Source organism: Cebus imitator, unplaced genomic scaffold, assembly GCF_001604975.1.
Source record: "Cebus imitator isolate Cc_AM_T3 unplaced genomic scaffold, Cebus_imitator-1.0 Scaffold193, whole genome shotgun sequence".
Taxonomy (NCBI): Eukaryota; Metazoa; Chordata; class Mammalia; order Primates; family Cebidae; genus Cebus; species Cebus imitator.
The window spans coordinates 643,495-670,336 of NW_016107508.1; the positions used below are offsets into that span (position 1 = coordinate 643,495).

The window sequence follows — 26,842 nt, forward strand, 5'->3', positions numbered from 1 at the left end:
CAGAGGTTGCAGTGAACCAAGATCTCACCTGGACGACTGGAGTGAAACCATGTCTCAAGCAAAACAAAACAAGACAAAAACCCTGTATAGCGCTGCTTCTCAAATGTTAGTGTGCATGGGTTATACATCTCCCAGAAATCTTGTTATTGTAGCTTTTGGTTCAGTTCTATAGGTCTGGGGGCAGGGCCTGAGATTCTGCCCTACTAACCTGAGCTGAGGACCACCTTTATCTTTTGTATGCTGTAATGCTGCACAAGTGTTAAATAAATAAATACTTGATAATGGAAAGGGCCAGGCATGGTGGCTCATACCTGTAATTCCAGCACTTTGGGAGGCCAAGGCAGGAGGATCAATTGCTTGAAGCCAGGAGTTTGAGACAGGCTGGGCAACAAAGTGAGACCCTGTCTCTAGAAAAATTTAAAATATTAGCTGGTTGTGGTGTCACGCACTTGTAGTCCAAGCTATTTGGGAGGCCAAGATGGGAGAATCCCTTGAGCCTGAAAGTTTGAGGCTGCAGTGTCCAGCCTGGGCAACAGGGAAAGACTGGAAGGAAGCAAGGAAGGAGGGAGGGAGGAAAGGAGGGAGGGAGGGAGGGAAAGAAGAAAGGAAGGAAGGGAAGGAAAGAAGGAAGGAAGGGAGGGAGGAAGGAAGGAGGGAAGGAGGAGAAAAGTGGGAAGGAGGAAGATAGGAAGGAGGGAAGGAGGGAGGAAGGGAAGGAAGNAGGGAAGGAAGGAAGGAGGAAGGAAGGGAGGGAGGAAGGAAGGAGGGAAGGAGGAGAAAAGTGGGAAGGAGGAAGATAGGAAGGAGGGAAGGAGGAAGGAAGGGAAGGAAGGAAGGAGGGAGGAAGGGAGGGGGAGGGAGGGAAGGAAGGAAGAAAGGAAGGTAGAGGAAAGGAGGGTGGGAGGGAGGGAAGGGAGGGAGAGTGGAAGGGAAAGAAGGAAAGATGGAAGGAAAGAAAGGAGGGGGAGGGAAGGAGGGAAAGAAAGAAGGAAAGAAAGGAGAGGAAAGGAGGGAGGGAGGATGGGAGGAAGGGAAGGAAAGAATGAAGGAAGGAAGGAAGGAGGGAAGGAAGGAAGAGTTGAGTTCTGAGTGTTTTTATCACTGTGGTACAAGAGAGCTGGGACAAGGGCACCTCACACACGCTTCACACAGAAAGAAGGTGCCTGAGGTTCTGAATGACAAATGGGTGCTGAGCAAGGGGATACAGGGTGGGTGCTCACCTGCCTCAAGCTGCCAATATATGCAAGGCATTGAGCTTTCCACAGGCTGCCTTGATGCCTCACAGCAGCCGGCCAGGTAAATATCATCCCAGCGTTACCACTGAAATCTCAGGGGTGTCCAAGACCAAGGGTCACACAGCTGGCAAGCAAGCCACTGGGATTCAATTCAAGGCCTGAACTCACTGCGTTTTCATTTTTAATTAATTAATTAACTTTTAGAGATGGGGTCCCTGTTCTAGCACCCAGGCTGGAGTGTAGTGGTGCGATCATAGCTCACTGCAGCCTCAAATTCCTTAGTTCAAGCAATCCACCTGCCTCAGTCTCGCCAGTAGCTGGGACTCAAGTATTCGCCATCACATCCAGCTCATTGTATTTTTTTAAAAAAATTTTAGTATATTCAAGGGATTTGTTCCATCATTGCATTCATCTATTTTTATTTTTATATATTTATTTTTTGGGACAAGTCCCTCTCTGTCACCCAGGCAGAGTGCAGTGGCATGATCTTGGCTCACTGCAACCTCCACCTCCTGAGTTCAAGTGATTTTTGTGCCTCAGCCTTCCGAGTAGCTGGGATTACAGGTGCACACCACCACGCCTAGCTACTTTTTGTATTTTTAGTAGAGATGGGGTTTCATTAGGTTGTTTATGCTGGTTTTGAACTTCTGAGCTCAAGCCATCTGCCCACCTTGGCCTCCCAAAGTGCTGGGATTATAGGCATGAGCCATCACCCCTGGCCTATCCTTGTATTGAACATTTACCAGTGTAATGCATGGGAATATGTATGACTATGGTTAATGTCTATCTTCTCCTGTAGACAGGAAGCTTCCTGGAAAAGAAGCTGGGTCTATTGTGTTCTTTGCCGGGGAAAGTGCACACCAAAAACATGTTGAATGTTTGGGTAAAGAAATGAATCTAAATTCCACTTCTTCCTGTAGCCTGCTGGGAAGGCCAGCGTGGCTATAATTGAACTCAGCAACTAATAGTCTGGGGGAGACAGTCAGGATGAGGCAACAGGAAGAGGGTTGGTTTGGACTCTCAAGGTGTGGGTGGGTGGCCTTGCGTGGAAGTGCATTTCCACGATAGCCTGCTGCTGAACTAGGGGCTTCGGCCAGGAGAGTCTGTGGTCTGAGAAGGTCTGAGCTGTGCGGGTATCTCTCCTGTCTGCAGCTGCAGCACAGACCACAGACCTGGACGTTGCCATGGCAACCCCTGGGGCCTGCCGCCCCCACTGCCTGCAGAGTGCTCCAGCCCATCAATTAATAACCTAATAATGTATGACAACAGTCACTCCAAACACACAGGAAGCAGCCCTCTCGAGAAACAGACTTCTCCAGCGACTCAAGAGCTTCAAAGATGCTCATTACAATCAACCCTGGGCCACTTGCTCAAATCTACTTTCTTGAATCCAAATTGCTTTCTCATTGGCTTCTCCCTCTTGTTTTTTAAAGGCCCAGGGTTGACAAAGCTGGGAACTGAAGCCTCAGAGGTTCCAGAGAAAAGGATGCTAGAGAGGCCGCTGGGTAGGGGGCCCGTTCCCTCAACCCTGCCAGGCGCAGAGACACGGATGCCGACCAAAATAGACTGTGATAAGGCCCGTATCTCTGCCTCTGCAGGGCCTCTCCTGGGAGAAACACTTCAACTTTTGCAAGAGATTAATTCATTCATCACCATGGTGCCCAGAAAAAAAATGCAAAGGAGAAGACTCAAGTTGTGGCAGACCCGAGATGGCTGCAAACTGTTTGAGATTCTCCTTGTTAAGAGGTGGGGTGGTCTAAGTCCCCTCCCTTGAATCTAGGCAGGCCCTCTGACTGGCTGGCCAACAGAATAGAGTGGAAGCGACACTGTACCAGTTTCTGAGGCCAAGCTTGAAGAGACTGGCCCTTCCCATTTGCTGTCTTTTGGGAATAATTGTTCTTGAAAGCGCAGTGACATGCTGTGAGGAAGTCAAGCAGCCTCGTTGACAGGCCCACATTGAGTGGAGCCAGGCAGCAGCCCCTGCAGAGCCCCGAGCTGACAGCCAGGTTCTACTTGCCTGCCACACCAGTGTGTCATCTTGGAAGAGGACCCCCGAGCCACAGTAGGTCCATCTCAGCTGATGTTCCCAGGAGCAGAGATGAGCCATCTCCACCAAGCCTGGCCCAAATCACAGATTTGTAAGCAAAATAAATGCGCTACTTTAAGCGAATATCTTCTTTTTCTTTCTTTCTTTTTTTTTTTTTTTGAGACAGAGTGTCACTCCGTCACCAGGTGCCAGGCTGGAGTGCAGTGGAGCGACCTCGGCTCACTGCAACCTCTGCCTCCTGGGTTCACGCAATTCTCCTGCCTCAGCCTCCCAAGTAGCTGGGATTACAGGCGCACGCCACCACGCCCAGCTAATTTTTTTGTATTTTTAGTAGAGACGGGGTTTCACCATGTTGGCCAGGATGGTCTCGATCTCTTGACCTCGTGATCCGCCCGCCTCGGCCTCCCAAAGTGCTGGGATTACAGGCTTGAGCCACTGTGCCCGCCCTGAACTAATATCTTTAAATGTGGTTTGTTATGCAGCAGTAGATTACAGGAACATAAGTATTATCTGTCTCCCAAATCACTTTAGGGCCTACCAGGTGCTGGATTCATTCATATAATTATTTGATTTCAATTTTTATAACAATTCCTTGCGGTGTATGTATTATTATCTCCACTTTCCCTATGAGACACTGAGGCTCAGAAAGTTAAAATATCTCGTTTGAGACCAACCAGCTAGGAACAATGAAACAGAAACTCTGATGCTAAAGCTCATTCCTCTACTACCACCATCATCATCTTCATCGAGGCTAGAGCTGAGAGCTCCTCCTTCCCTCCGGGGTCCTCAGTCACCAGCCCCTCTGTGGGCCCACCCACTGAAGTCCACCAACCTCTGGACACCTCCATACTTTGTATTTGTTGCCTTGGACCTGTTTTCCACTGTTTCCTGTTGGCTGAGTCTTCTCTTCTGACCGTGTGCACTTTACCCAGAAGCCTTCAGTAGGAGAGTAATAACAAGAGTGGGCAGAGCTGACATTCAGAGGGTGCTGCCAGGCTTTCAAGGTAGGGTTTCATCTGAGCAATCCCACAACCACCCTACTATGATGCTCATTTCACAGGAAACTCTGAGGCTTCGAAGGAGGCAACGTGGGCTAGGTGTGGTGACTCACACCTGTAATCCCAGCACTTTGGGAGGCCAAGGCGGGTGGATCACTTGAGGTCAGGAGTTTGAGACCGGCCTGGCCAACATGGTGAAACCGTGTCTGTAAAAATACAAAAATTAGCCAGGTGTGGTGGTGGGCACCTGCAGTCCCAGCTACTTGAGAGACTGAGGTAGGAGAATCTCTTGAACCCGGTAGGTCGAGGTTACAATGAGCTGAGATCGCACCACTGCATTCTAGCCTGGGCGACAGAACAAGACTCCCGTCTCACAAAACAAAACAAAACAAAACAAAACAAGGCAACTTGGCCAAGGTAATAGCTCTAAAACATGGAAGAGCTGGGATTGGACCTAGACTGTCTGGTTCTGGAATTGGCTGGCAAGTAAAAATATCCTAGTCACACAGTCCACAGCGCGGCAGTGTCCAGCCCCAATTCCACCGCTGAGCTCAGGAATCTGTTTCCCTCCCTCCTTCTGGAAGCGATCCTGTGTGTGGAAGTGGGGGCAGAGGGAGTAAAGCCAAACATAACCAGTTTCACGGATTTGCAGACTCTCAAATCAGCCTCGCACTGCAGTGAGGTAACAATGGCTGATAATTCTTATCTCGGTTTTATGGAGGCCCAGCCGCAGCAGTGACCTGCCCAAAGCTACACAGCCTCCGGCTCCCAGGCGGGGCTCGCTCACCTGCCTGTGCCCTCTGGCTGCCGCGGCCCCCTGCTCTCCAGCTGGAGGACCGCCTGGAGGACCATCTGGACCCTGCTGCCTCAGTCCGGCCATTTGCTTGCCAGAGTAGGGGAGGGGCCCTGCAACCAGCGACCCCACCCGGCGCTGCCCCTGCCGACCAAGCAAGCAGTGGGCCAGCTGTCCCCTCCTCGGTGGCAGGGGGTGCTGGTGCTGTCTGGGTCTCAGAGCTGCCCTGAGGGCCGCGTAGATCTGGGGGACAGAAAAGCCCAAAAGGACTCGGAATGGCCGGTGCGGCCGGGCTCCGGGAAATGAAGGGCTCGGAGCCACCCACCCCACACTTTGTGTGGGGGCGGGAGTAATTACCGGGTGGCCGCGGAGCCAGCCCAGGGGGTGGGTGGCTGCTAACCCGGGCGGCGACCGCAGGCGGAGACGCTCCGCCGGGGAGAGAGGGACCGGGCCGCGCCGGCGCTCGCGGACAGACACCCGCGGTCCCGGCCCCGCCACGCCCCGGCGGCCCCGGCTCGGGCCGCGCCCCCGCGTCGCACGCTCAGGCGCCTGCCCCCGCCCTGGCCCGCGGGGTTCCCGCCCTGACCCGCGGGGCGCTCGGTGGAATGCGCTGAGACCCCGCGCGCGGTTTTCCGGGCCCGGCGCGCCCGGGACACCTACCTGCGCGGCGCGGGACTGAGGCGCCCGCGGCTGTCACCCCGCGCCCCCTCTTCCTGCCGGCGCGCACGCGGATGGCGGGGTGGCCTGGGGACGTCCTCGGGTCCCTTCCTGGGAACGCGGGGCCACGTTGTGCTCCGATTCCACCCCCGTGTTGGGTACCCGCAGCCCTGAGTGAGGGTCCATGCCCTGCCTTTCACCCTGACCACAGTCCCTAGGCTCGGCCCCTGCTGGGAAGAGCCAGGTGGTTCAGGGACCCCCGCCCCCACTACCATCCTACCCCGGGATAGGCCCTAGAGGGGAATGAGGCACAGAGAGGGCAAACAACTTGCCCAAGGTCACACAGGTAGTACGTGGAGGCCTCGGGATTCGAATCCAGGCAGGTGGGTACAGAGCCCTCCTCCTCCCCACATCCTGTCCCAAGCCACCCTTGGCTGTTTCCTCTGCTCCTTCTACTTTTTCGCAACTGCATACCTTGGCTCCTGTGGCCCCCCCCAACTCCAGAGACCTCCTGTTTCCCATCTCCTGAACTCCTGCCCCCGTCTTAAGAGTCTACATCACTTTCGAACCTAGGGAGCATTCTTGGTTGCCCCAGGCAATGTGTGCTAAACCCTGCAGGGTGCCCTTGGCCCCTTTCCAGTATTGCACTGTGGCTGGGGTCCCTGGCACACAGCTATCTCTCTACATGGCCTTTGCCCTCAGCCCAGTTATCGTGCTCAAAGCAGGGTGCCCCCATTCCTATCTGTGAAATGAATGTCTGGAATTGTCACTGCAGAAGTCTGCAGAAGCCTGGCGGTTGTCAGGACAGATGGTTGGGGTCAGGGAGAAGGGTGATTGGAACTGCAGCAGGGCAGGTAGGAGAGAGACAGCAACATCTCACCTGCTAACACCTCTGGGTGGCTCAGCGCTCCTCACAGTGTGACTTAGCCTCTAGGTGAGTCTCTGGGAGGATGGACAGTGCGTAAGAGGACAGAAGTACCCTGGCAGGGGAGGACAGGAGAGCAGGAGGAGGCAGAGAGAGGCACAGGGAGCGTGGAGGCAGAGGGATTTGCTTTTCCCACTGGACACTAGCCCAGTGATGTCCCCGCAGGCTCGAGGCCGGATCAGCTGCCTCTGCTGGCCTTCATTTTGAAATTCCTCCTTCTTAGAAAGTCTTCACAAACGGAATTTTCTGGGTTAACTATTCATGCCATCAAAATTCACATCTGCTTTTTAAAAGTTGCCAAACTGAATATAGTTGTGAAGAGTTTGGCATTGAAAGCCAAAGTGCTGGAATTTGAATCCCAGTTGTACTACCTACTAGCAGGGTGACCCTGGCCAAGCCTCTTAACTCCCCGCCACCTCGTGCCCATTTCCTCGTCTGTGAAATGGAGACACAAGGTCAAAAGAGGGCTGAGACAATTACATGAGTTAAATCAAGAAAAGCCCTTAGCTCAATGCCCAGAACATGTGAGATTCAATAGATGTTAGCTGTTATTGTCATTGTCACTGGACACTGCAGATATCCTGTTATTTGCAGCTCTTATCATTTATGTATTTATGTATTTATCTTTGAGACAGGGTCTCGCTTTGTCGCCCCCCGGAGTACAGTGGAGTACAGTGGCAGCTCACTGCAGCCCCAATCGCTCTTATCTTTTAAATGGTTCCTGTGTCCTTAGTGCCTGTACACGATCTTTCATCCCCAAAACAAGTGGTTTTATTCTCTCCATTTCACAGATCAGGAAACTGAGGTTTCATAAATTGCCTGAGGGCCACTCCATTCCCAAGTCCTGACTGAGCCAGGACTTGACTGGAGTTCTGACTCTGAGGCTGTTTCTTCCAATGACTCTGTTCTGCCTCATCTTCTCTCTCTCGGAAAAAGGTGGGCTGTTTGAAAGCCCATTGCCAGTTGCCAGATGGAGGACTCTTGACTGTCAGGAGGACAGAGCATGCCCTGTGGGAAATGTATTACAGAATGCATCCTGCCAGGACTACAGCACTGCACTACCCCAGGGGAGTCATGTATGCTATAACCCACCAGTTGGTGGTCCCTAGAGTTGGCACAGTGTGCCAGTTCTTGGTGGCCCTGTCTCCTCCCTCTCTTTCCTTTTTCTTTTCCTTTTTTTGAGACAGAGTCTCCCTCTGTCACCCAGGCGGGAGTGCAGTGGCATGATATCAGCCCACTGCAACCTCAGCTCCCTGGGTTCAAGCAATTTTCATGCCTCAGCCTCCTAAGTAGCTGGGATTACAGACGGGTGCCACCACGCCCAGCTAATTTTTAGCATTTTTAGTAGAGATGGGATTTCACCATGTTGGCCAGGCTGGTCTTGAACTCCTGGCCTCAAGTGATCCACCTGCTTCAGTCTTCCAAAGTGCTGAGATTACAGGCGGGAGCCACCATGCCCAGCTATGCCTCTCTTTTTCCACCCCACATTCCCCGTTTACAGGTGCCTAAACATATCCAGTGCCTTTCACAGTCTTAAAGCTGTTAAATTAAAACAAACTCCCTTTTGATTCATGCTTCACTTTTTAGAGACAGATAGTATGGCTCTTATTATAGTTACTTAAAGATCTGGAACTGGCCAGTGGAGTCTGCAGAAGCTTGGACTGTTGCCAAAATACAGACTTGGGATTTCTGACCATGCTTTCCCTAAGAAAATGCTGGATCTGGAGAACCGTATAGAAATTCATCATGTTGCTTGCAAAGTCACTTTTGGCTGGCTTTTGCTGTTTCTTGGTGTCAAGATGTCCAGTCCTTGGCAGAGGCAACAGAATTTGTTGTTTTGTAAGTAAAACCTGGCCTTACAAGCAACAAAACAGCTCATTAATGGTAAAATGAAGCACACATTGTCTTCGAGAAACTTCCTGAGCCTAGAGAATGTAAATTATGACCCATCCTCTTGAAATGCTGATTGGAAATGCTGCACTAATAACTATCTTTCTCACCCACAGAAATGATCTCCCACATTGGGCTGGGCTCCAGAGACAGTCTGAAATTCACCACTCCCAATGCAAGTGATGTTTGCATCCATTTCTTCTTTGCCAGTCTCTTGTGGGTTTTTCTTTTTATCTTGGCATCTGTAAAGGCAGAATCTCTACACAGGGCCCGAGGACAACTCATTCACTGCATTTCCCCAATGTCAAACCCAGAGTGACACACTGCAGGTGTCCAGAAAATGGCAGCCAAAGAAATGTGTGAAAGAGGCACCCGCACCAGAAGGGAGCTGCGTACTTTCTATGCCTATCCAGATCCAGTCTCCATTCCCCTACTCTAAGGATTATGTCACCGGCTCCCTGCCCTCTAGGGTCTGCTAGGGTTGGACAGGAAGCACTAACTGGAGATCAGAGGATGGGAGGAGAGTGAAGACCCGGGAATAGTGATCCACTCTGCCAGGGTCGCTTCAGGTTGGCTGCTTCCCTTGGCTGAAGGTGTCAGCTCAGCTCCTGTCCAGTCTTTCTCCAGCCCTTCTCTCTCCCTTCCTCCTGCAAGCCGAGGGCTAGTAACAGCTCCTGAGGCATGCCAGACCCACCATCCCTTAGGCCACCTTAGCCTTGTCCACACGTTTGTGTTAAACTCTCATCAGTTACCCTGCTTGAGGGTGTCATCTGCTTCCTGCTGAGTCTGATTGATACTGAAATGGATGCATCAGATATATCCTCACTGCAAACTCATACTAATAGAAGAATGTGCATATATCTCAGAATGCAAAGATGATATATATTTGAAAATTACTGTTTTTCCACTTCGTTCTTCCAATTAACACAGCTGACTGGCCTTAGAGGAAATCCCTCTGTATCCCCTAAACAGAATGAGTCCCTACTTCCTCCCAAGGTTCTAGTGCCAGCTTGTCTCAGTCCCTGCACAGGCCTGAGCCTTCTCTTGCTGATCCACCCTGTCCTGTGCTTCCTGTCATCGTGAGCGTTCTAGAGCAGAGCATCCAGCTGCCGAATCAGGTCGGTAATTTTCCTTTTGGGAAATACTCGCTGATGATGAGTCAAGTACCTCTCAGGACAGTTTCAGGCAGAAAGAGGCTGGTTTTCTTTCCTAAGAGTTATTGCTTTTGGCAACAACCACACTCCAGCAGGCTCAGGCCTGAGCTGATGAATGGGACAACCTGATGACCACCACAAAGTTGCATCTACTCCCATCCAGCTAATCCGAGGGCTCTCAGACTGTGGCTAATGGGGACATCTGAGGGCAGAACGTTTGGAGGCCAGGGAGGAACACGTCCAGACAAGGTGTGAGCACACACATCTGGAGGCCTGGGGCGCCCATGGCACATTCCTGGCTGGACTTGGGATTCCAGGAGGAAGGCTTCAGGTTGGGTTTGCTCAGGCTGAGACAGTTTGGGAGAGGGGGAGGGCAGGGAACTTGAGCATCTGAATGCCTGGGTTTGAATTCCACATCTGTTGCTTTTTGGCTCTGAGAGCTCTGGCAAGTTATGCAGCCTCCCTAGGCCTTGGTTTCTGCCTCTTTAAAATGGGGTTAACAGTGAAGATTGGTGTAAGAATCACATATAAAGGTGCTGTCAAGAAATCTACTTGAAGGCTGGGTGTGGGTGGCTCATGCCTGTAATCCCAGCACATTGGGAGGCTGAGGTGGGAGGATCACTTGAGGCAAGGACTTCAAGAAGAGCCCAGGCAAGTCTGTAGCCATAGCCATAGCAAGACCCTGTCTCTATTTAAAGAAGAAAAAAAAGGAAAGGAAATAAATTAATTAAACGGAGGTGTGGTTGACATAGAAATCAGGATATCAGCTTCGTCAGGTCTAAAAATAGCAGGCTATGCTGGGAAGGCACAAGAGGGGGCTTTGCTGACAGAAGTAGCATGGCCCAGGCTGAGCTGTTCAGCCCTGGTCAGCCTCTGGCTTGGTTCTCTGCTTATGGAGAATGGCCCCAATCCTAGCTCCTCCACTTATTGGCTACGTGACCTTAAACGAGTGACATACTCTGTGTGCCTCAGTTTCCTGATATGCAAAATGGGCATAATAACAGTACTGGGCCAGGCGCGGTGGCTCACACCTGTAATTTCAGCACATTGGGAAGCTGAGGCAGACAGATCACTTGAGGCCAGGAGTTCAAGACCAGCCTGGCCAACATGATGAAACCAGTCTCTGCTAAAAATACAAAACTTACCCAGGCATGGTAATGCCCGCTTGTAGTCCTAGCTACTCGGGAGTCTGAGGCAGGGGGATTGATGAAAGGAGGCGGAGGTTGTGGTGAACTGAGATTATGCCACTGCACTCCAGCCTGGGCAACACAGCAAGGCTCCATCTCAAAAACAAAACATCAAAAACCAAAACAACAAGAAACAGTACTGCGCGGGGTTGTGGTATTAACTGAGCAAGTATGAAACTCTTAGAACTGTGCCTGCCCTGGGAATGCTCAAGAGTAAACGTTAAGCCATTCCTTCATCCCCCGATGCCCATGAAGGCTTCTGTGTTCCCATCTGGCTTAAGAGTGTAGGCTTCTTTGCGGCAGTGAGCTGGGTACATGGTGATCACTTTTCTTTGATTTGCTACATAAGATTTGCCTTCTGTGGGGCTCACAGGACTTGGTGTGTGGATGCTGGCGGGGGACAGGGATGGATCTGAGTGGTATTTGGCACCAGAAACTTTTTCAGCCTGAACTGCCTGGAACCCCTAAAGAGAACCATCGGCAGCTCTCCCTGCAGCCCTCTTCGATCACGGCTGAGGTGCCTATAATGAGGTGTGGATGGTGGGACGGTGAGGAAGGGCTGAAATGACAGAGCACTGGCAGAGAATTTGTAGCCTAGACAGGGGCCTCACCTAGAAAACCTTGGGGAAAATTCTCCCCCCGAGCTGGGCTTCAGATCTTCTTGGCCTATTCCAGGCATCTTGAGGGCAATAATGGCGCCAGAGAGGCAGTGTAGCCTAGAGGCCAGGAAGGTGCACCCTGGAGCCCCACTGCCTAGGTTCAAATCCCAGCTCTATCACATGCAAAGTTACTTAACCTCTGTTCCTCACCTGTGAAATGACAATGATGGTACCTAACTCATGGAGTGTTGTGTAATGTGCCTGGGGCAGTAAATGTCAGCTACTAGGAATATTCCACCAGTCAGCGTGACCTGTGACTACCAGGGACAGCTACTGTGGTAGGCAGAGCAACAGCCCTCAAAGATGAGTGTGCCCTTGACAGGGTGCGGTGGCTCACGCCTGTAATCCCAGCACTTTGGGAAGCTGATACAGGTGGATCATTTGAGGTCACGAGTTTGAGACCAGCCTGGTCGACATAGTGAAATCCTGTCTCTACTAAAAAAAATACCAAAAAAAAAAAAATTTTTTTAGCCAAGCATGGTGGTACATGCCTGTAGTCCCAGCTACTCCCTATTCTCTCGAGGCATGAGAATCACTTGAACCCAGGAGACGGAGGTTGCAGTGAGCCAAGATTGTGCCACTCTACTCCAGCCTGGGCAGCAGAGCAAGACTCTGTTAAAAAAAAGAAAAAGGGCCGGGCGCGGTGGCTCAAGCCTGTAATCCCAGCACTTTGGGAGGCCTAGGTGGGTGGATCACGAAGTCAAGAAATCAAGACCATGCTGGCCAACATGGTGAAACCCCGTCTCTACTGAAAATACAAAAATTAGCTGGGCGTGGTGGCATGCGCCTGTAGTCCCAGCTACTTGGGAGGCTGAGGCAGGAGAATTGCTTGAATCCGGGAGGCGGAAGTTGCAGTGAGCCGAGATTGTGCCACTGTACTCCAGCCTGGCACCTGGCGACACAGTGAGACTTTGTCTCAAAAAAATAAATAAATAAAAAAAAATAAAAAGAAAAAAAAAGAAAAAGAAAAAGAAAAAAAGATGACTGTGTTCTAATCCCCAGTACCTGTGAACATGTTACCTTACACATTAAAGGGACTTTGCAAATGTGATAAAGACTTTGAGATGGGGAGATAATCCTGGGTTATCAAAGTGGACCCAATGTCATCACAAGGCAGAAGAGAGAATCTGAGTGATGCAGCGAGGGGAGGGCTCCACCATCCACTGTCAGCTTTGAAGATGGGAGGGGGCCACAAGCCAAGAAATGCAGGCAGGCCTGAGATGCTGAAAAAGGCAAGGAAATGGAGTCTCCCCTGAATCTCCACAAAGGACCTGGCTGGCCCTGCTAACACCTTAATTTTAGCCCTGTGAGACCCTATTCTCGCCTCTAGAATTCTAAAATAATGAATGTGTGTTGTTTTAAGGTGCTAAATTGCTGGTAATTTGTTCTACAGCAACAGGAAACTAATACAGCTGTTGAGCCCCAACACTGCTGCGTCCTTGGAGGGTGGCCCAAGTGGAGCCACTCCACAGTGTTTCCTGAGCACCTGTGGTTTATGTGTCACCCACAGCCCCTGCCCTCTGGAGGTGTGGGGAACACACGGGACCATGGAACTGAATGCTTCCTGGGTATGTGTATTGAGAACCATGTAATATTCAAGAGCAGGAGGGCTCAGCGTGGATCTCTCAGTTAAAAAAAGGCCTCTGCAGAAGCTGGACCCTTGGCAGGGCTTTGAAGGATGGAGGGTTTAGATAAGGACAGGAAGGAGGGCAGGGAGAAGGAAAGAAAGGCATAACTGGAAGGGACCAACAGGATCCAAGTCAGGGAGGCTGACTCAGTTATTCATTCATCAGCTCATTTAACACCCGTGCTCTAGGCTCTGCGGCCGGGGTAAGGCGGGTGCCAGGACAGTGAGGTGAGCAAGACAGACCTAGTGGTTGTTCTTATGAAATTCACACTCAGGAGTAGAAGACAATAAGCCGTTGCAATGAAACATGGTAAGCATTCCAGCAGGAGAGGTTTAGCTTGTGAAGGGCACATCACGGTGGACTTCCTGGAAGAAGTACCCTTTAGTTGATAACAAGATGAACTGAAGATTTGTTTTACATCACTCCGGGTGCTCTGTACTCAGCAGGTGCTGACTGAAGGAGTCAGTGATTATTTTTATTATTCCCTGTGCAAGCCTTTTTTTTTTTTTTTTTTTTTTTTTTTTTTTTTTTTTTTTTTTTTTTTTTCCTTGAGACAGAGTCTCACTCTGTCACCCAGGCTGGAGTGCAATGACACAATCTCTACTCACTACAACCTCTACCTCCCAAATTCAAGCAATTCTTTTGCCTCAGCCTCCCGAGTAGCTGGAATTACAGACATGCACCACCACACTCTGCTAACTTTTGTATTTTTAGTAGAGATGGGGTTTCACCATGTTGGTCAGGCTGGTCTCGAACTCCCAACCTCAGGTAATCCACCCGCCTCAGCCTCCCAAAGTGCTGGGATTACCAGCGTGAGCCACCACGCCCGGCCCCAGTCCTTTCCTAATCTGTTTTATTACACTAAGGAGAAAGCCTCGCATGGGTGCTAGTATGGCTTTAACCACTCTCATCCTTGCTCGTCTCCTTTTGTAGCCTAGAGATCAGGCCTCAGGTATGTCCCCCGCTGCTAAAGTTTAATAATACTGCTGCCTAGTCCCTTGCTTTTATTTGTTTAATTACCTTCCTTTGTGGCAAGGGGTACTGATTTTTTATTTCTGGAAGTAGATTATAATTTCTTTTTTTAAAAAAATGTATTTGTGTAATGGAACCAAGAAGGGGATGTTCTGCCTTGCCCTGGAATTGACCACTGGGTCCAGGTCCTCTTCAGTGCTGGGGCCTGAACCCACTCCCCATCAGGACTTCCACCAACAGCAGCCCCCACACTTCACAGTCTCCACCCCGCAACATACACAGTCAGTACTGGGGAGGGGGAGGTAGGAACAGGGGTTAGAGGGAGAGCAGCTGGAGGCTCTGAGAGTCTCTGAGAGCTGGAAGCGGGGCTACTCTCTTTAGAAGGCGGGTTCCTATCTGCTCTCTGTGCTCAGTTAGGAGCCCCAGGGGTTAATCGGAGGTAACAGGATTTGTACCTCAGGGGCCTGGAAATGATGAACTCTGCCCAGGAAGTTGAGAAGCACAGGTGGCATCTGAAAATAGCGATGGTAAGACATAAGTTTCCAGTTTCCATTTTTGAGTAGAGGTCTCGTGGTATTCTAGCTCCCAAGGTAAAATATTCAAATGAGAACATATGTATATCCTGCCCCTAGTAATGCTCAATAATAAATGTTAAGCCATCCCTTCATCCCCTGGTGCCCCCCATGGAAGGCTTATGTGACCCCACTCCCCAATCAAGACTTCCACCTGGAACTTGAAGGGGCTGAGGTTTGCTGAAACTGGTTAGAAGGGAAGACTGGGATGAATACAGCAAGAACAACATTCTGAGAACAGGTATGATTGGAGGATAATGGGCAGGGAGGAGCCAATGCTCCTGGTCTTTTTACTTTGGGTGGGAAGTCAGGGAAGCCTTCCTGGAAGAAGTGATTCTGAATTGAAACCCAAAAGCGACTAGATCCTGGGACTTCTCTTGGTGACTGGTGTGTATGATGCTGTGGATATGGAAGAGGCCCTTGAATGTTGACAGTAGGGGCTTAGGGCTTTCTCACTGGTCCAGGGGTGTATTGCAGGGGACCTCTTAGTTTGATTCTGATCATCTTGGGCAGGAAGGAGAAGCAGGGCAGCTTTCCCACTGGCCACTGTGAATAACAGTCTGTCTCTCACGTAGATTGTGAGTTACATGGGCAGTGACCAGCTCCCTCCACCTCAGGCCAAAGCCCAGCAGAGTGCCCGTTTTGCTGAATAAATGAATGAAGGATAAAACGAGAGTTAAACAAAATAATGTGTGAGAAATAGCTGGCACCAGGCGGGCATTCAGTAAATGTTAGTGTGCCCCTCCCTCCTCCTCCCACCTCTCTCCTCCCTCTGGGCCAGGGTGGCATGGCATTTCCCCAGCTTTACGGGATGCCACTGAACCCAGACCTCCAGCCTGGGCGCGGGTCCTTAGACGACTCCTGCAGTGCTCCTCTCTGTGCCTCAGCTGCCACTATGTCCTCAGGGGGTCCGGGCAGTGCTGGACTTTTGAGATCTGCCCCACCCCAAGAACACTGGGCAAGGGAGCCCCTCTGGTCTGCCGTCCCCCCAAACACCACCCCATGACACCCTGAGGGTGGCTGGTCCCTGGGCCCCAAGAGCCCCATCCATTTGTTTCCTAGCACAGAGACCTGCCCCAGTCCTTCTTCCGCTCCACTTCCCCCAAAGGCCTCTATTCCACAGAGCGGATTTGAATTTTCCGCCCCGGGAGCTGGCGGGGAGCCGGCCTCGCTGAAGGTCAGCCGTCCCCGGGCGCGTCCCCGTGCTGCCGCCGCCGTCAGCCCTCGCCCCGGCTGCCCGGCCGCACTCACCTCGGTCGTGTCCCGGGTGCAGGAAGCGCGGCTGCGGCTCCGCTGGGCCCGCGGGAGGGAGTGGCCGCGGGGACGGCGCCTGCGGGGCGTGGCAGGACCTGCGCGGCGCTCGCTGTGCGGGGTCCCCGGGCGGGAGGCGGAGGCTCCGCTGCCCACCCGGCCGCGGGGACAGAGACCAGGCCCCGCCGGACAGCAGGGGGCGCGGGCGCAGGCCGACAGGGCACCCGCAACCCCCACCGGCCTGGGGAGGGTGCGCCTCCCGGTACTACTCCTGGGGGCTCGGAGGGGCCCAGGTTTTCCTCCCTGCCGGCCAGGCTGGCTGGATCCCTGCCCGATCTATTTGTGGTCTCTTTGGGGGAAGGGAAGATGGGAAGCAGGTGGCTGGTTCTGCCTCTGCTCTCAGATGTGACACGATGAACCCAACTTCGTGGGGCTGGGACAAAAGGCCGGAGCTTGGAGGGGGGACATTTCTGCGCCCGACTTCGGACTATGGACCCTGCCCGGTGGAGATCACTGTCCCCCATACGGATGGAGAGGTGATGGGCTTGCCCCCGGGCCTGGGGTCTGTCATTCCCCAGGCCGACTCTTTCTGCTCTCTCTGGAGAAGGGCAAGGAGGGAGGGTGGAAGGTGAGGGAAGAGCCCGGACAGAGTTTCCCTGACTCCAGACAAGCCAGAGGGGCCATTCTCTGTGCCTTGTTCAGGAAGAAAACCGCGTCTTTCAAGCCTAGGCTCCTCCAGGGCTGAGTTTGGGGGCAGCTGAGCCTGCGGAGGCGGGTTGTTCTGCTCTGAGCCTGCCACTGGGCCTGCCTCAGCAGACCTTCGGACTGGGATCCCTGTGACCATCCTGCCCACCTGGTACCCCTCCTCTAAGGCCACTCCTGGGGCTGAGAGGGCAGAAATGAGAGGGAAACAGCCCAGGACACAGCAGCCGGCATAGCTGCACACACAGCTGCACACACCAACGTTGGTGGGGATAGTTAGCTCTGCAAAGCCCCCAGCTTCTCTTCTTGCTCCTTCTCCTTTGGTCATTTCTGCTTGGTCGTTCTGACTCTTCCCCTGCAGCCCATCCCTAAGAGGCGGTGCTTCCCGTGCAGGAGCTGACCTGTGCTGGCTTGTGGAAACACATCAGTGAATTTCCAGGAGTTTTGCAAGCCAGTTGTTCAGCACAGCTGTCATTAAAAATTAACTTAGGTAAACCTACCATCAAGTAAGTTACATGAAAAGCAAAGGTAATACTCAAGACTCCCCACTTCCTAATTATTTTACTTGTACCCATGCTTTCAAGTTACACCTACTGTACCTGTATGGTGGTATCACATCGTGGGGTGCTACGGCACATCTCTTTCTGGTGAAGGAAATCCCAAAATATTTCACCCCAAAATATGGCTCCCTGGTACAATGAGTATTTTGAATTCAACACCTTTAGAGATCAATAAGCTGGAAGAAACTTTCCCCCTATCTACAGAAAGAAAAGGGGAGCAGTGTTCTTGTACTCCCCCACATCATCTCATTACCCATTACAGCAAAGAAGACCCAGAATGTGAATACATCTGAACAGACCCTTTTTCAAGACAAAGACTGTTTCCAAGGATCGTATAAATTCCAAATAATTTTACAGGTTACTTCCTGTTGCCCATCCAGTCATTCTCCTTAGTAACCACTTATTGCCTCTCAACAGAATTCTTCTCCCCCTCCCATAACCTGCTCTGCCAAGACCCGAGACCCCACTCTGTCTGTAATCTCAAGACAGCATATAAGTTTCTGGACTTCACTAGAGGGGGTCTAGTCTTTATTCTGAAGCTTCTCATGTATACATGTTAAATCTGTATGTCTTTTTTCCTCTTAATCAATCTGCCTCATGTGAGTGATGTTTCAGGAAATCTTGAGGGGCCAAGAGCTTCCCTGGCCAGCTCTGTGTTAAGTGATGTGTTCAGTGCCGACAGCTTGGCCTTGGCCATGGTTGACAGTACTTATACCACAGAAATTGGTAAATGTGATAAACTCGGGCTTATGTTTTTTCATTTCATTGTCTAGTGTTTCTAGACTTAAGAATGATAGAGATGCCTTGGGTGATTATGGTACGTAAATTATATCTTGATTTTTTAAAAAATGAAAATTTTTTTTAATTGCAAAGATTGAGACCGGCCTGGTGTAGTGGCTCACACCTGCAACCTCAGCACTTTAGGAGGCCGAGGCGGACGGATCACCTGAGGTTGGGAGTTCGAGACCAGCCTGACCAATACGGAGAAACCCTGTCTCTACTAAAAATACAAAAATTAGCCAGGCTTGGCAGTGCATGCCTGTAATCCCAGCTACTCGGGAGGCTGAGGCAGGAGAATCATTTGAACCCAGAAGGTGGAGGTTGTGGTGAGCCAAGATCACACCATTGCTCTCCAACCTGGGCAACAAGAGCGAAACTCCATCTAAAAAAAAAAACAACAACAACAAGATTGAGACCAGTTCCGTGTTCGGTGATGCATCATTCAGTGCCGGCGGCTTAACATTGACCACGGTGAGCGTTGTTATACCACAGAAATTGGTAAATGTTATAAACTTGGGCTTGATTTATGTTTTTCATTGTCTAGTGTGTCTAGACTTATGAATGACAGAGAAGAATGTCTTGGGTGAATATTATGGTATGTAAATTATAATTCAATTTTTTAAAAAATGTGTTGCGTCTGTAGCCATTACAAGGAGAATAGCACAAAAAATTGAAGAACTATTTGCTCTGCATTCAGAAACTACCACCAGATGAATCAAAGTTACTCTTGTTTTCAGTGAAGTTCTGACATACATCTTTGACTTGCTTCCCTTTCTTCTAACATGGTAACATAAAAAAAATTACCAACCACATTCATGTTGGAGATACGCTCATATGTCAGTTGCAAGCACAGGTTGGCTACAAATACAAGAGTTTGGAAAATATCAGTGAGCTTTCTGTGAGAATCAATTGGTTGTATGGATTGTATGGATTTTACAATAACTATTGTATGTTTTATTTGTAAACTGTTATGGATGATAAGAGTCAAACTCTGGCCAGGCATGGTGGCTCACACCTGTAATCCCAGCACTTTGGGAGGCCAAAGTTGCAGGATCACTTGAGGTCAGGAGTTTGAGACCAGCCTGGGCAATGTAGCAAGACCCCGTCTCTAAAAAAAATTTTTAAAAAAATAGCCAGGTGTGGTGGCATGTGCCTGTAGTCCCAGCTACTCAGGAGGCTGAGGGAGGAGGATCACTTGAGGTTGCAGTGAGCCACAGTCATACCACTGCACTGCAGCCTGAGGGACAGCAGAAGACCCTGTCTCAGAAGGAAAATAAAGAATATCCAGCTACAACTTGGGTATTTCCCAGCCTCCAGGTCACACACCACACCAGCGCAGAGGGTGGGGCCCTGGAACTCAGGAGGGGGAGTGATTTGGGGTGCTCTCTTAGCCACAGGACCCCATGGTACTGCTGAAGGGGGTCGTGGCTTGGGATTGGCTGTGGAGGTGAGCGGGGTCTTAGCATTGAAAGCAGCTGATGGACTAACAGGACACGGGGAAGAGTGAGGGTAAGGCCAGCATCCTCTGGATGTGTATGGGACCTGAGGGGTGGTGAGGTGGGAATACAAAGAGGCTTTGCCGTGGAGGGGAGGATGGTGAGCTGTGCTGGGCATGTTGAATTTGAGGTGCGTTTGGGACTTGCAAGTTGTAAATCCACATCTGGAGTTTTGGAGGAGAGGTGGGCGCTGGAGATACAAGTTTGGAGCCTTCTGGGAATAGATGGTAATTAAATTGTGGATATGGCTGGGCTTGATGAAGCATGATCAAGGGGCCTGGATGTGCCTCTAGAGAGGACCTAGTCTGCAAAGGGCTGGCGTACAGAGCACTTTCCACATTAGTAACTCCATCTTAGAAAAAGACTCCATCTTACACTTAATAAGGCACTTCGCCAACAGGGACCACATGTTTTACCTGATCAGTAAAGACTGCACCCAGCCAGATAAGGACATAACCAAGCACGCTCCTCCACTCAGTCCTCACCAGAAGACTCTGTGACCATAAAGAGAGCAAGACTTCAGCAGCTTGAAACTGCCATCTCAACTGACATCATCTTGCTGTCACTCCTGATAAGCACCTAGCATCTGTCACTGAAGGCTCTGCCCATATCAAAGACTCTGCCGTTTACAACAGCCAAGATGCGGAAGCAACAAAATGTCCATCAACAGATGAATGGACGGAGAAAATGTGCTACATGTACACAACGGAGTACTACTCAGCCATAAAAAAGAACGAGATGTTGTCCATTGCAATATGGATGGAACTGGAGCTCATTATGGGAAGTAAAATAAGCCAGGCGCAGAAAGAGAAACTTCACATATTCTTACTTATTTGAGGGAGCTAACAATGAAAACAACTGAACTTATGGAATTCGAGAGTAGAAGGATGGTTATCAGAGGTTGGGCAGGGTAATGGGGTGGAAGGGGAATAAGGATGGTTAATGGGTACAAACATATAGAGTAAGACCTAGTATTTGATCACACATGATGACTACAGTCAACAATAGCTTATTGTACATTTTTAAATAACTAAAAGAGGCCAGGTGCAGTGGCTCATGCCTGTAATCTCAGCACTTTGGGAGGCCGAGGAGGGCAGATCACTTGAAGTCAGGAGTTCGGGACCAGCCTGGCTAACATGGTGAAAACCCATCTCTACTAAAAACAAAAATTAGCCGGGCGTGGTGGTTCACACCTGTAATCCCAGCTACTCGGAAGCGGAGGCAGGAGGATCGCTTGAACCTGGGAGGCAGAGGTTGCAGTGAGCTGAGATGGCGCCACTGCACTCTAGCCTGGGCAACAAGAGCAAAACTCCATCTCAAAAAAAAAAAAAAAAAAAAAAAATGGGCGCCAATAAAAGTCTGGCCTCGTGGAAAGACACACATGTGTATGGACCTGGTTATGCCTGACCTCGCACTACTCAGGGTGTGGCCAGTGCAGAGGGGAGTGTTCTAAACAGGAAGGTCGCCTGAGTCAGGGCACCTCCTGAGAAGTAATAATGAGGGCTGAGAAGTCGACTCTGGATTAGTGACCTTGGCAGGAGCTCTCCTATAGAACCAATGGGATCAAAAGCCGGCTGGAGCCAGTGGAAGAGTAGGGGAGAGCCTGAGGCAGTGACACCAGTCAGCTGGAGGGTGTGACCTAGGACAGGGACTGACCCCAGAGGGGAGGGGCCCAGATTCCCACCCCATCCTCAGGTACAGGATGTGACCTCTGAAATGTGGGATGTGAGGAAAGAAGGGGTCCAGCTCGAATCTCAGGCTCCTGAGGCTGCAAAGATGATCCTGGGAACAGGGAAGCTGGGTTGAGGAGGGCAGCAATCCCGGCCTGAAGGTCAGGAGAGGTTGGCTGGAGGTCACCTCCACAAGCCCTCCCTGTGTAGCGGGGCGGAGTGGGGGAGGGGGGGAGTCAGGCCTGAAGGTTGGATGCAGAGCAGGGGTGCGGTGGAGGCGGAACCCGGGGCTTTGCCCACAGCGATCCCTGATGTCCCTGGGAGGGATGAGTGAAGGGGCGAAGGAGGGGGCAGAACAGAGCTGTCCCAGAGGGACAGAGAAGCGCTCAGCAGAGGCTGAGGGTGCCAAGGAGTGCCTGGCCGGGTGTCAAGTCCTATAAAGGCCACACAGGATGAAGACTGCGGGTGGCCGCCACTCAGTCTGGCTCAAAACAGCATGGTTGGCAGTTCCTGCAGAGTGGCCAGATACAGGACAGATTGCAGAGCCTCGCGGAGAACGGGCAAGGAGGCGAGAGGAGAGCGCCAAAAAATAGGTTTGGTGGGAAGGAAGGAGACACTGGGACAACTGTCCAGGCAACTGCACAGAAAATATATCCAAAGAGCCTCGGTTAGGCATGGCTGTATTCATGCCTCCTCCTTCCCTCTCTTCCTCCTCCCTACCAAGCATCCAATTTCAGCATCTGCGGCCCCCAAGGTCCAAATTCCAGATCCAGCATTTACTGGTTGAGCAGCCTTGGGAAAATCAAAAGGAGCCCCGTGAAGCTGCGCTCCCATCCCCACAAGATGAACTCCACAGCAAAATGTGATTCTTCACAATTATTTTTGAGGCGGCGTCTCACTCTGTTTCCCAGGCTGGAGTGCAGACGCACAAGCCCTGGCTCACTGCAGTCTCGACCTCCGGGGCTCAAGTGATCCTCCCACCTCAGCCTCCCTTGTGGCTGGGACCACAGGTGCGCGCCACTACGCTCTGTCGTTTTTTCTTTTGAGGTAGGATCTCACTCTGTCTCCCACACTGGAGTGCAGAGGCGCTATCACTGCTCACTGCAGCCTCAACCTCCCTGGGCTTAAGGGATCCTCCATCCTCAGCCTCCTGAGTAGCCAGAACTGCTGGTGTAGAAATTTTTCTGTTTTTTGTAGACATTTTACTATGTTGTCCAGGCTGGTCTCCGGCCTGTCACATGCCCCTTGTGGTGGCGGTGACCCATTAGAAAAACAAATAAAATAGGATTCAATTTATGCTAGCTTAAATGCACCTGGGGAGGGAGGGGTGGAAAGCTGTCACATTACAGGCCATCTCTGTCCTTCACATTTGTCTCTCGTTGCGCATGTAACAGCATCCCCCACCCAGCGGGAAGGCAAGGAGTGGATTCCCACTGTGGAGGAAGGGTCCCTGGGGTGCAGAGGCAGGGGCGCAGGGAGTCCCAAGTCCCCAGGGGCCCACCCAGTGTTAACAATGCGCAGTGAGGAAAGTCAGAACGTGCTTCGGTTCCATTCCATTTTATTACAATCCTGTCCTTGCATTCCAGAATGGATGGCTATTTAATACACAATCCCAAACACTCCTAAAAGGATCTTGTTAACATTCAAAAGTCTCCCATTTCTTTCTCAGTATATTAAATCAAAAGGAAAAAAACCATCTTAAAAAAAATCAATAGGTTTAGTTCACCCCAGGAAAAGCACCTTTACAACAGGAAACTAAATTGTCAGGAATCCGACCAAAGACACAGAGCAGCAGATACGATTCCCGACAGAAGAGAATGACTCCCTCTGGAACATAAATAGATCCCCCACAGTATACATATTTCACATGTGTGTACATATATATGTCATATATTTTTAAAAAATTGGTTTCTATATCCAAAAAGTTATTCAGAAATAAATCAACACCCCATCTGAGACCGGGGAAGTCGGGGGCCACGGCCAGTTACCCATCGAGCCTGCACCTTGCTTTGCCCGGGCAACCCCTTGGTCCACTATGCACCCTGGCTTGGAGGGGGCTGGGTGGGGGCCTCTGTCCTGCCCTCCCCATTCCCAGGCCTGGCAGATCCAGTGTTGGCAGAAAAGTGAGCCGGGGAAATCTAGGAAGGCAGGTGCCTGTGTGTTCCCCAAAGCCCCCGGTGCAGAGCTCAGGAGCCAGCTAGAGGTTAGGGACAAATGGCCAAGGCCACTGCCAGCTGCCTTGGAGGCGCCCTGGGTCCTGGGGTAAAGGGAAGTGCTTGGGACCCCAGGAATGGAACAGCAGCACTCCCGTTTAACAGCAGGCCTGACTCTGGGGCCTGCCCATAGCCCTCGGGACCTTTGCAGTATGGCCAGTCTGGGCTTCTCCTCGGAACCGATGGCCTTTGGGAGAGGGAGTGGGGCTCTTAGGCCCCGCAGGCAGGAGCCTTTGAGCCTGTTGTGTGAGCATGTGTGCACCCAATGGAGCTACACACATTGCAAATGAGTGTTGTACTGGGACATACTGGAGTAGTGTCTGCTTTGGGGGAAGTCGGTTTGTCATCGCATCCTAATTGGTCCCCATGCTGACGTGGATTTATTCCAAAGATACCAGCTGCTGGAAGCGGCAGATACAGAAGACTCGTACACACCTGGAAGCGTCATCCTCTCGGGGCTTGGCACAGTGTTTCCATTCACAGAACAAACAGCAGAAAGGCATGGGAGCCCCGCTCCTCATTCCAAACCCCTTCCTGGCACCGCGGGCAAGCAGGAGAAAAGGCCGTGAGCGTCGGAGGGCGCGTCAGTAGTTTTCGGGTTTGCGGACTCAGGCTCCAGCCGGTCACACACAGCCATACTCGTACCACACCGTCTGCTGGTCCCCGCCTGGCTCCGGGGAGGCCGGGGTGCTCTTTGAGCTGCTCCCTCGACTCAAGTCCTCGGGGCCCCGGCCGGGGTGGGGAGCTGAGTCAGGAGACCGACCTGGGCTCTTGGCCGGGAGCCCCTCGCCGCAGCCCTGCCCTGGGACCCCGTCTCCCTCTGAGAGGTTGAGCCCCGCCCGGACAGGGGCGATGGCAGCCACCTCCCCTGAGTGTGGGGGCACCTTGGGCTTGGTCCTGGCAGCCGGGGCTGCAGCAGGTGAGAAGTGCAGGAGCTGGGAGTTGCTGCCACCACCGCCAGCACCAGCACCTGCCGCAGCAATGGCGGGGGCTGTGGCAGACTGATGCAGGGGGGCCAGCCTCTCCTCCTTTGGGGGAGCCAGGGAGAAGCGCCTCGTGTCCAGCGGCCGGCTGCGGGGACCTGGGCCCTGACAGGAGCCGCCAGCCTTTCCCACAAGTGGGGTCCGCTCTCGGGCCAGGCTGTGGGAGCTGGAGGGTGCGGGGCTTGGCAGGGTATAGCTGCCTGTCTCTCTGCCCCCCGAGGCCTCGGGAGCCCCCAGCTTCTGGGGGGACTCCTGTTTGCAAGCCTCGGGCCCGCTGGCCCGGAGAAGGTCAGCTGAGGCCAGGCTGAAGGCTCGGCTCAGGGAGGCGCTGCGGCCGGCAGGTGCGTGGGAAGCTGCGGGCACCGGGGCCTGCCGGGGTCTGCCCAGAGACAGGCTCTGGGGGGGCTGGGCCTGTCTGGGGGCCACGCTGGGTGGGGCCTCGGCCTCAGTCAGTCTGAAGTTTGGCTTCACATACTGCCCGGGCTTTAGTGGCCTCCCCTCTGAGGCAGGGGCGGCCACCTTGACAGTGGGGGCCACAAAGCTGGTGGGCATTTTGGCCCCTTCTTTCTTGGCAGGTGGTCCTGGCTGGCTTCCGATGGCTGGCGGATCGCTGGCCTTCCGGAAGTAGTCACTCAGCAGGTCATCCCGGCAACTGGGTGTGTCCTACAGAGGAGAGACGGAAGGGTGGAGGTGGGCATGAGGGTTGGGTGGGTCCTCGGACCCCTGGTCCCCACCACTGAGCAGCCTGCATGGCTGGGACTGCAATTCCCCTCCTGCCTGCCTTCTCTGAGGCACGTGTGCCCCTGCCACACACACCAGCCATGGCAGGATGGTGAGGGTGGCTGGGGCAGCATGGGACCACCAGGAAAGAACCCCAGATTCCCCCCAAGAAGCACCCTAATTTTACAGATCAGCAAACAGACCCAGAAAGGGAAATGCCCATCCTACAAAGTGAGTTGGCAACCCAGAAACCCCGACCACAGCTGACTGCTATGATCTGTCCGTTTCCACCAAGCAGAGCAGGAACTGGAACCTTGGTGAGTGTGGGCAGGGCCTGCCTTTCCTGGTCACTCCAGGATGTCACGAAGACTTCACCTTGCACCACCAAAAGCAACAGGAACAAGAGCAGCTCCTGAAATGCCAGAACCTTCACTGCCACCCAGACCTCTCTCTGGAACCGAGAAAGGGAAGAGAGGCGGACTGGGAGCGGGGTGGGGACAGAGAGGGACAGGGCCCGGAAGTGGGAATGGCGGGCTGCACAGGGAAGTGAAGTCAGCGGGACAGCCCAGCCACCAGACTGTCCCTGTGAAGCTGCTGCCTGAGCTCTGCTTCCCCTGCCGGGGGCAGGTGTCCTTTGCCACCACCCTGGGAATCGGCAGAGTCACAGAGACAAAGGTCTATGGCCCTGCTCAGGGAACTGCAGCCTTCTGCAAGCACAGGTTCTCCCGAGGCTGACGTGAGTTTACCGGGGAAGAGAGGCTGGCGGGTGTCAGGCTGAAGGCGGGTTGGTGGCTCAGGAGCCATCTGCACCTGCTAACGACTCCTGCCCCACACAAACATCTGGACATGGGGCCACTGAACAGATGCATCTGTTGTTTTATGCTAGTTTGATGCTACACGTCTTGGATGGGTGTCTAGTAAGACCCGTGATATCCACAGGTACCTTTCGTCACCCCTGAGACCATGTGCTCTTCTAGGAACCACATGTATTAATTGCAAAGAAACTCATTTAATTATCAAAGCAACCTTGCAAGGTTGCTGAAAGGCTGTGTCAAGGTGAGGAAACGGGTCATGGAGGTTTAGCAGGCCATGCATCCAGAGAGGCAGACCCAGACAAAAGCCTGTAGCTGCCTGACACCAGAGCTGCTTCTGCTCCACCCGGCTCCTCCCTGCACACTTCAGAGTCTTTGATAACCACCATCCCTGGTCATGCAGGGAGCCCCATCTTGTGACACTCCCTCCCTGCACTGACGCCCAGAGAGTGGGGGTGTGGTGGGGTTACTGTTGTCACTTCTGTGGGATGGGGAGCCCCCGTGTGCATTAGGGGCCTTGTGTGTCAGAGGAACCAGCAGGGAAGCCAGGTATGTTGCGTAGGAAGTTATGGGGCTAAATATCCCAGGTAGATAGAGGGGCTGGCTCGCTGGATGCCAGGCATCAGCTTCCAACAGAAATTGCTATAGCCAGACTGTTTTGGTTTCATTGACGCTAAAGATGGACAGGTAACCGTATAGGGCATAGGGAATGGGGACTGTGAGGATGCATCTGAGCTGAGCAGAGAGGGGCCCCACTCCTTGCTCGGGACCTGCCTGCCAAGATCTCCAAAGGGAAAGTAAACCACCATAAGGGGCATATAACAAAAAAGATTGCGAAGGAAAGCCTTCTAGTTGTAGGCTCCCCAGTTTCTGGAGTGTTCTTGTTCAGTCCATTAGACCAGCAGTTTTTCTTTTCTTTTTTTTTTTTTTTTTTTGAG

The 26,842-nt window shown here is 52.2% G+C and overlaps 2 protein-coding genes across 10 annotated transcripts in view; both read right to left on the reverse strand.

The window, feature by feature from the left end:
- Positions 1-17,700, reverse strand: part of GPR68 (G protein-coupled receptor 68) — a 34,189-nt gene extending 16,489 nt beyond the window's left edge. For 2 of the 6 annotated variants that reach the window (XR_005203166.1, XM_037745157.1), the window contains exon 1: positions 5,734-6,145. The gene's annotated coding sequence lies outside the window, so the exon portion shown is untranslated. Of the gene's footprint in view, positions 1-5,733; positions 6,146-6,610; positions 7,264-14,600; positions 14,676-15,968 lie in introns of those variants that run through there. The other 4 variants (XM_037745158.1, XM_037745160.1, XM_037745159.1 and 1 more) reach the window with 4 other exon arrangements.
- Positions 17,701-22,717: 5,017 nt separating this feature from the next.
- The window catches only part of CCDC88C (coiled-coil domain containing 88C), a 151,593-nt gene continuing 147,468 nt past the window's right edge, over positions 22,718-26,842 (reverse strand). For all 4 annotated transcript variants that reach the window (XM_017546947.2, XM_017546945.2, XM_017546946.1 and 1 more), the window contains one exon: positions 22,718-25,035. In XM_017546947.2, coding sequence (XP_017402436.1) covers positions 24,013-25,035 — 1,023 coding nt within the window. In that variant the 3' untranslated portion in view covers positions 22,718-24,012. The remainder of the gene's footprint in view (positions 25,036-26,842) is intronic.